The sequence below is a fragment of the Hyalella azteca genome, unplaced genomic scaffold (assembly GCF_000764305.2).
Source record: "Hyalella azteca isolate HAZT.00-mixed unplaced genomic scaffold, Hazt_2.0.2 contig4652, whole genome shotgun sequence".
NCBI lineage: Eukaryota > Metazoa > Arthropoda > Malacostraca > Amphipoda > Hyalellidae > Hyalella > Hyalella azteca.
The window spans coordinates 47875-58109 of record NW_025934864.1 but is presented as its reverse complement, the minus strand read 5'-3'; the positions used below and the strand labels follow the sequence as shown (position 1 = coordinate 58109).

At 39.6% G+C, this 10235-nt stretch overlaps 1 protein-coding gene across 1 annotated transcript in view; it reads left to right on the top strand.

Moving 5' to 3' along the window:
• Positions 1-8526, top strand: part of LOC108667280 — a 22224-nt gene extending 13698 nt beyond the window's left edge. The window contains exons 2-8 of the mRNA XM_018154287.2: positions 1380-1826; positions 2115-2570; positions 2935-3057; positions 3797-3948; positions 6584-6682; positions 7520-7817; positions 8365-8526. Of these exons, the coding sequence (XP_018009776.2) occupies positions 1380-1826; positions 2115-2570; positions 2935-3057; positions 3797-3948; positions 6584-6682; positions 7520-7817; positions 8365-8451 (1662 nt within the window). The 3' untranslated portion in view covers positions 8452-8526. The remainder of the gene's footprint in view (positions 1-1379; positions 1827-2114; positions 2571-2934; positions 3058-3796; positions 3949-6583; positions 6683-7519; positions 7818-8364) is intronic.
• The last annotated feature ends 1709 nt before the right edge of the window (positions 8527-10235 follow it).

Sequence of the window (10235 nt, the reverse complement as noted above, 5' to 3'; positions counted from 1 at the left end):
GTGTTGATAAGTGTTGTAGTGGATGTGAAGTTGTGTTGATAAGTGTTGTAGTGGATGTGTAGTGGTGTTGATAAGTGTTGTAGTGGATGTGTAGTGGTGTGGATAAGTGTTGTAGTGGATGTGTAGCGGTGTTGATAAGTGTTGTGGTGGATGAGTAGTGGTGTGGATAAGTGTTTTAGTAGATGTGTAGTGTTGTGGATAAGTGATGTAGTGGATGTGTAGTGGTGTGGATAAGTGTTGTAGTGAATGTGTAGCGGTGTTGATAAGTGCTGTAGTGGATAGTTGGGTTGATAAGTGTTGTGGATGTGTAGTGGTGTTGATAAGTGTTGTAGTCGATGTGTAGTGGTGTTGATAAGTGCTGTAGTGGATAGTTGGGTTGATAAGTGTTGTAGTGGATGTGTTGATAAGTGTTGGGACATAACGCCTGATCGCAAGACGCTCGTTGTCTTTTCACTGCACTGTTGTGCCGCTAACGAGAGTGAGACCTCTGACATAATTTAACAGCTTTTATTTGGGTCCAATTGCTTCTTAGAACTTCAGGTTGGAATTCAGATATAATTTTTTCTGCTTTTTTGGAGTCCATACAAAATCCCTGTGGCTTCTATTGGGGTTCAGACATGATCTCGGAGGTTTATGTTGGAGCTCAGATATAATTTCGGTAGCTACTGTTTAACTCCAGACATAATCTCGGTGATGTCGTTGGATCTCAGACATAGTCTTGGTGGTTTCTGTTGATGTATGAAGACCATTTCGCGGGTGTCGGTTGTAATACGTCCGGTAGCACAACACACATAAGTCGTAATTTGTGTCAGCTGCCCAGCGTCACTCGATAACTTTGAGTTTTTGATGAGACTTCGACTTATCATCGACTGGTGGACTCTTGCGTATCTTACGCATTCCTGACGCGAGCCACATAGAGAATGGCAGCTACGCATCGAGTAATGAAGGGTAACTCTTTCATTTTGGGTCGTACTGTTCCCAAGACAATTTGAAGTCATCAAAATAGACTTTTTATGAATATTGGTCAGGGTTAGTTGAGGCAAAAATTACGGATCTTGACTCCAACACTACAAAAAAAAAAAAACTGTCAATAAATAACATTACTCCTCATGTGGATATCGATTGTTTAGGGTACATATGACTATCACAATAAACAGGTGGCACTTTATTCTGATTTCTGAAGAGAGTAGTTGCAGAATAAATGTGCTCACGAATGCTACTTATCGATGCAGAAGCATGTCGCTGTAAAGGATAAACTAGCGTTTGTGACTATGTTTAATTGAGTTAATCACTTTGTTTATACTTATTGTTTAAACGATTTGGTCGGACGAAGGTGCGGCATATTTCATCTAGAACCTAATTTATTAAATTAATTTCAGGAGAATGACAGACTTCAGGCGAAGAAGCTTCCTCTGAGCTCGACACGTTGCCTGGAAGAGAGCGACCAGTGCCCCGATAAGGACCGTCTTGTGAGGTCCACGCCGCTGCTCAATTCCCCTTACGGCCAACCTGAAGGCGATCGAGAATCGTATGAGAAGGAAGGTCTTTATTCAAGTCATGGAAATCAATGGGATAGGCCTACCTCGGCTCACAGCCTTACGTCCCGGACGTATTCAGGCTTCAGAAACCGGCCGGTGTCTCGGGACGTGGCCTGGGCGGTCAACATGAACCCGAACAACAACAACGACGAGGACGCAGAGTCTTGCAGAAAAGGCCGCTGTGGTCGTGACAGTGTGGACGACGAAGGCGGGATTTCGTTCCTATCCGTCCCGAACGTCCCTCTGCGACGACCGTCAACTGCCGACGTTGTCATCGAAAAACTTCATGTGAGTTTTGGCACTCCAAATTTCGTGATTCTAAAAATAAAACCTTTGAAATGATGGTGTATGAATTTAAGTTGTAGGACATGCTTGTGTTCAGTGTAGATTTTCTCTAATAATTTGATGAATATTAGGGAAATCATAAATTATTTTATTAACCAGTTGTTGGTTAAACCTGCGTTGCCAAATCGCATACGGTTAAACAAAGTTTGCATGAACTAGAAAATCGATCATTTATTGAACAATATTAGCAAATATTCTCAAATAAATTACTAATTGTTCCTATTTATTAAGGTTGAGCGAAACGAAGGTGGTGGTTTACTGATATCAGGCGTGGCGCTGTCGCCACACTGTCACTTGACTCTGATCATCTGTGGTGCCTTCTGCCTGCTGGCGGGGATGGTCTTGACTTACGTCGCCTTCGGGCCCGCCAACAACCCTGACCAGACTGTGGCCTCATCAGCAGCCTTAAGGGCGCCTCCACCGTCGACCATTTCTCCGGCAGCCGCGGAAACTTTCGAGGCTGAATTTCAGGTCCCGAAGTTTCTGGAAAATAGTGCCGCACAGACGGGAGCTCTGACTCAGGAAGTTCAGAAAGGGAATGGAGAGAACGAGCAAATAAGCAATGCTTCATCTCATAAGAAACTTGGTCATCCATCGAAAAATTTGCGGATTATTGGCCCCATCTGCATAGCTACTGGATTACTCATGATCGTCGTGGGCATATCGTTCTGCGCGTTGGGACGCAAGGTAATCCATCACATTACATTCTTTTGCTCAGTTATATCGTCCTGTGCGTTGGGACGCAAGGTAATCCATCACATTACATTCCTTTATTCAGTTATATAATCCTGCGCGTTGGGATGCTAGGTAATCCATATCATTACATTTCGCAGTTCACTTATCGTCAATAGTTCCAGTCTCAGGTTCTGAGAACAGCATTGTTCTTCCATTGCATGGAAAGTATAAATTATTTGCCCTAAGAATCAGCAGTCCTGGCAAATCGAATTGCCATAAACTTGACTAAAGGAAGCATATTTTCAAACATAATTTATTTATATAAATTGAAATTCAACGCATAAGCCTGGTAATTAATGAAGTTTTCTTGGTTCAGATCCAGCGCGACGAGCGCGAGAACTCGCGTCTTGAGTCCGAGGCGCAGTTGGACCAAATCCGCCGCAGCTTCTCCATCCCCAGCGACTCCCCCACCAGGGTGCATGCCCCCACCCCCCACCAGGTGTGTACTGTGTACTTCCCCACCAGGTGTGTACTGTGTACTCCCCCACCAGGTGTGTACTGTGTACTCCCCCACCAGGTGTGTACTGTGTACTCCCCCACCAGGTGTGTACTGTGTACTCCCCCACCAGGTGTGTACTGTGTACTCCCCCACCAGGTGTGTACTGCCCACTGCTGAAAATGTATGCGTGTTTTGGTGTGTCTTATAATACAGGGTGTACCAGAATTAACTGACCCTTTTAATTTGTTAATAAATAAAAAACTAAGAACGTTATGAAGTTGAAACTTGTTTTATTTAAAAGAAGAACATTTTTATGGTAATATTGNTCTACTCCAGGCATTGCCTGTGATGTGTCTTTCTCCTCCAGGCATTGCCTGTGATGTGTCTTTCTCCTCCAGGCATTGCCTGTGATGTGTCTTTCTCCTCCAGGCATTACCTCTGATGTGTCTTTCTCCTCCAGGCATTACCTCTGATGTGTCTTTCTCCTCCAGGCATTACCTCTGATGTGTCTTTCTACTCCAGGCATTGCCTGTGATGTGTCTTTCTCCTCCAGGCATTGCCTGTGATGTGTCTTTCTCCTCCAGGCATTGCCTGTGATGTGTCTTTCTCCTCCAGGCATTACCTCTGATGTGTCTTTCTCCTCCAGGCATTGCCTGTGATGTGTTTTCCCTCTCCAGGCATTGCCTGTGATGTGTCTTTCTCCTCCAGGCATTGCCTGTGATGTGTCTTTCCCTTCCAGGCATTGCCTGTGATGTCCCTGCGCAGGAGCTCCTGGTGGATGGATCCTGTATCCTTTGACGCCGTCTCCCCTCCACCGCCGCTCTCCCCTTGCACCACAGCCTCCACCCCTCACTCCGCCCTCTCCTCCAGAGGGCCCTCCCCCAGTGCAGGGTAATATTCCAGTATAGATTAAAAAGAATCCTCATCCATGAAAAATGTTCATTATATTACGTAATTCAACGCTACCGTGAAAATAATACAGTATTTTCAACTTCGGTCGTTCTATACGATCGTGCGTAGCATATACGCGCAAAAAGCGTTTTTTATAATAAGGCTAAAATTAGCCGGCTAAAAGCTCTATCTTAAGTATATGGTACTTAAGTACATAGTACTTAAATACATAGCACGTAAGTGCATGGTTAAGTGCATGACACGTAAGTACATGGGATAGGGTAATTAACGCGGAGCATTTACCGAAATCGAAAGCCTGGCTAATACTACGTTACAATAATGTTAATTTTCAAGGCCTAATTCCAGTGTAACAAACAGCATTTTCTTTCTTCATCAAATTATATTGACAGCGTTTCTTCCATGGCGAATTAAGATTTAATGCAATAAAATTTTGAAATTTAGTGTGGATATTTTATATAAATAACATAAATTCTAGTCTATAGAAATGATTGGATTATGAATTGTAATTTTTTTGTACAAGAATTTCTTTAATTCTTAAAGACACACAAAATGCATAGAATAGCTTGAATTTGAAATTTCTCTGATTAGGAAATTACCTTTTTCTTTGTTGGGTACGAAAATGCAAAACTTGCGATGAGTACAGTACTTTGTACCCGGGATCGTTCTGCTCGTTACTTATAGAGACGTCGCGTTCACTGAAACCTACAAAGATTCACTTTGTTGTCTAGTTTGGCATTTGCCAACGCCATCCATTCTCCCTCAACTGACAAGGCCAATCTTTTACTTTCAGTGTAGATTGTATAGGTCAAGCATCGCTGCAGAGTACGAATGAAGTAAAAGAGTACAAATGAAATAAAAGAGTACAAATGAAATAAAAGAGTACAAATGAAATAAAAGAGTACAAATGAAATAAAAGAGTACGAAAGAAATAAAAGTACGATGTCAGTTTTTCATGAAAATTCTTGGTTCTTATTAACGATCTAAATAACGTGTGTCTTATGGCTATGATTTGAACTGACAATAATTATGTTATTACCGACTGTCCGAGACGACATGCGATGGAGTTCGCTTAGGATGAATGAATGGCGAGATAATTTACCCGACCAGCGCATGCGGGTGCCTGGTATATGGGCATCCATCGTGCACGCCATGTCATCCTTAGGGATACATACGCAACACATACATGACCGTGTCATCCTTAGGGATACATACGCAACAATAACATGTCCATGTCATCTTTGGCGTATATACACAATAGTAACATAACCACTTCATAATTGGAGTATTTAACAAAAATTACGCAACGGTTTCATTATTGGCATGCGGGCGTATTGGTTTTACCGTTCCGTAATTCGTTTTGCTCACGTGCCAATTACATTAAGGTCAACACCATAAATATCAGGAGTATGTATCATAGATTTTTGCCGATGTTTGTGTGTTGTGTATGGTTGAAGCGCTAGCCGTATTTACATATACATGGCTGCTCGGGCGTGTTTCTTCGATGTATTGTGTTGAGAAATCAACCTTAACATTTTTTATTGAATAAATGATAGAGCTAAAACACTGTTGTAGTTTGTTGTTGCGTAAAAATAAAATTTAAAATTAACATTTCATTTTTTAAATTGGAATTTATGCCCTAATTTAATCCGTATATGTACTACGTGCTGAAAGTGTGTCACTACTTGGGCAAAATGAGTCATTAACTTTTCAGAGAGCAGATTTAAGTTAGGCAAGACCTGATCAACCGATAACTCTGCGGTGTAAATATTATCGACGGGTTATGGGTGGCCAAAGGTCAGCCGACGATGATATGGCTTTTATTTTGTACAGGATATTTGCTGTGCTTCTAAAGTTGAAATAACAACTATCATCACATATTTGGTGGTTGTATATAATATCATCATTATTCAATTATTGAAATTATTAGTGATGAAAAACCATAGCTTGATATTGAGGCTCTGCTTCTCGATGTAAAAAAACAATCAAATGATCGATTGAGCTCATTAAACTGAAGAAAATTTTTACATTGCAATCAATATCAATTATCAAGGACTTATAACTATGGAGAAAATAATTTACGAATTAGTACGTTATCTGTTACTAGCTAATTAAATAAGAATTAAGATTACAGTTTTTTCAGCAAAAATAATTTAAATAATCGGTCCTGAATTAACATAGGATAATTCATTAGCAGCTTTATTACTTCACTTAAAAATTGCTTCCCTGATTCGAAACTGAAAAGTTTTATTGTGGCTGGCTGCATAAAAATTGATTTTATTGATAACTTTAAGCAATAATCACGTAGTCAAAATTAGCAAACACCGAGTTAAAATTAATGCCATAATAAATTTACATGAAAATACCTAATTGCAAGCAAAGTAATAAAATAAATTACACAATACATAATAAGTGATAGTATAAGGCAGGCGATATTTAACATGAAGTATTTTTTCGTAATAATATCTAGCGCGATATTTTCATTATTTCACAAAAAAGTTACTATTAACCGGAGAATTTTAGTGTAATTGTTGTAAGATATCGGAAATCCTTAATAAATAATAACATATTATAAGAATGAGCTGGGAGCCCTGTACTACGTATATGTTTACGGCAGATCACGGCCGGGCACCGGGCACTACGCCATGCCCGTGTGGGCGCCGCCTGAGCGCCGGGATGTCGCCTCCTTTCCGCCCGACGACTTAGTGCCTCCCAGGTGACGCATTATCTTAACTCGGTGACTCGTTATCTTAGCTCGGTGACGCATTATCTTAACTCGGTGACGCATTATCTTAGCTCGGTGACGCATTATCTTAACTCGGTGACGCGTTATCTCAGCTCGGTGACGCATTATCTTAACTCGGTGACGCATTATCTTAGCTCGGTGACGCAGTATCTTTGCTCGGTGACGCATTATCTTAGCTCGGTGACCCGTTATCTTAACACGGTGACTTATTATATAAGCTCGGTGACGGATTATCTTAGCTCGGTGACGCATTATCTTATATCGGTGAAGATAATGGTGGGATATACATTATCATACATTATCTTGGTGACGAAATATCTTAGCTCTAGAAAAATGCCGTTTCTATTGATTCTCAAGCGCTGAATAATTATAGATATGCATTTGAGAACGCTATTTTTTTGCACAAATGTTCTCTTGATATAGTTTAGAGATATTAAGAGAACTGAATTAAATTGCGTTTTATTTCACTTAATGCGGATATTAACTAACAAATTATGTATATGCGTTATTTGGATTGTTGGGTGGCTGGGCCGTGCTGAGCGCGTGTGGCAACAGTTGACTGTCGTTGCCATATTATCTGGAGAGAAGAATTTATTTTTTTTGAGCAGCAAATAATATCAACCTAAAATCGTTCATACTGCATAAAAAATACCGTATAACTGTAGTATGCTTTCTCGTACCTCTCCGCATTGGAACCACTATGGCTTGTCCAATATGCATTCATCGTACCCATTCTCTGAGTTCTGATATAATTAATTAAAAGGCAACAAGCACTATGTCGTGGCTAATAAGTTTCTTATTTTCCAGTAAACTAAAACGAGTTACGATGAATGCACCGGACGAGGCGCGCACGGTCGAAGAGGTTGCGGGTGGCAATTCATTCACAGAAACTTTCAAGTTCCGCACAGAAATGAACTACGGCGACCTGACGCGCGCGGAAACTTCGCCGCCAATTTTTGGAGGCAGTTCAATTGTTGCGGACGGGGCAGTGAGTCCGCAGCCAGCGCAACGCAACGCCAGTCTACAGCGGTCCAATGTGGCGAGGCGGACCAGCGTCGTGGCTGTGGCGGACCACAACATGCCTTTCCAAGTGCCCGTCATACAGGTATGATGCCTTTCCAAGTGCCCGTCATACAGGTATGATGTGTGACATGCCTTTCCAAGTGCCCGTCATACAGGTATGATGTCTTTCCAATAGCCCGTCATACAGGTATGATGTAGAACATGCCTTTCCAAGTAATTAACACGTGTATTCACGCTCGCCTCAGTATTTCTTGTTTGGTTCAATAAGCAGGAACAGTTATAGCCTTCCACATGTAACAGTCAAAAGATACAGGGTATGTGAAGAGCCGGCATTGCAACAATTACATAGGAGTTATTAAGAGATGCGCTTTCTCTGCCAAGTTTTGCGCTAATGTACGACTGTTTTACACCAGCTATTATTGTTCAGAACTTTCTATTAGAGAAGATATACTGGTGCTCAGTGATTTTTGAGAGCTGCTGCCGCATGTGGGACGGCTGTAGCCGTCAGCGAGCGTGAATGTGTTAATACAACTTGAAATGATTATCCTCATTAGCGTAATATTTTATTTAATGCAAAAAGTAAAGCTTAAGGTAACGCAACAATGAACTAAAATGAGCACATGTTGCAGGTGACACCAAGCAGCTGTTCCAGCTCCGCCGCGCAGTCTGTCGCTGCATCGCCGCGTCCGGTCTCAGACCGCTCGCTGGACATGTGATCCTGCCTTGTGATTATTTAGATACGTCGCTACTAAACTACCGTAGACAATAATTATACCTTACAATAATATTTATACAATATTATACAATATATTATATTGTTTAATATTGTACAATATATTATATTTATACAATAATTTACACCGCAAGTTCAGCGAGAATACGTCGCTACTAAATTACCATAGACAATAATTATACCTTACAATAATATTTATACTTATATCATTGGTCTGCTTAAACCGCAAGTTCACCGAGAATACGTTGCTACTAAATTACCATAGACAATAATTATACCTTACAATAATATTTATACAATATTATACAATATATTATATTGTATAATATTGTACAATATATTATATTTATACAATAATTTAAACCGCAAGTTCAGCGAGAAATTTAACATGAAAGAAATCGCTGAGTAAGCTCGCCATCTCTTTATCGTAAACTTGTTTGATGGAGATGTAGTAATTTATTTTGCAAATGCATTGCTTTTAATTTAATATTGAAATATTGAATTACAAAGAATACAATGTTCCTGTCATCGGTCTCGCCCCATAGGTTTTGACTTCGTTCAAATTTGGAAGTAATGAACTCGGTGCATGACGCATGGTATGATGAAGTGCACTGTATGTTTATTTTATAAATACAATAAGTAAAGCGAGGTTATGTAAATAATTAGATTCTGTCACTATAAGTCTTATCATTAAGAGTTTGGAACCTGGAATTAAGTTGCTAGTCGGCGATAAACATCATTCAGAGGAGAAACGCTCACGAACTACTCGTAAGTCTACGGATAACAATTTACAAATTGGAACATGAATAAAGTATATTCAATATTATTCAGTGAATGGGGATCAAAAATTCTTAAATTAATATTTATAGATTACATCGCTTTTGGGATAAAATGGACTGTTTCTATAGTTATTTATAATGATATTTACGAAGATGTGTCCCATTACATTTTATATAATGTGCTCTAGTCCTCACCTATATAATTGAATGATTTCCAAAACGTCCTTGGGAAATGGACTAACAGAATATTGGTTAATTTGATTTTTATGGTGAATTATAAGCGATCTCATTTGTACTGCCTTATATTCTTAGAGTATGTATAATACAAGAGAAGATGCACACCAAGACAATTTGTCATTAGTAATCATGCGAGCAACATGTGCAGTAATTGTGATGTGTATTTGATTATGACGCTGTGTTTTCATTTTATATTCAGATGATACAAGGTATTGGAATATATATCAATGACTCAGAACAAAGTAAAAGAAAAATCTAAACTGTTTTTCTGTCGATATGTTTGATCAATTACACAGTTACTTGCTACGTGTTAGTAATTCTGGATAATAATCTAAAGGTTAGTACTGAATGGCTATGGTGATATAAAGGGGGGTTACTGAACGGTAATGATGACTGCTCGATAGGTGATGATAGCTGATACTCGATGATGATAAGCAACTCAGTGTATATGATCCACACGTGCATTAATATTTTTATGATGTCAGGTGGAATTATGTGCCTCTGATTGTGCGACGAAAACAATTCTAATAATTAGCAAGCCCGTATCCAATTGGCTGCAAAACTATCAAGTTTCGAGCAGCGAACATTGTCAATTTTGACATTAATTCAGTTGTTATTCTCATACCGACGGAAGACACTTAATTGTATGTAAAATATAACATAATATAGAATAAGAAAGACGCTAGAAAAATTTCAACGATTTTTGAAGTACTTAATGTCTCTGAAAATTCATCCATTGTAAATTTCACAA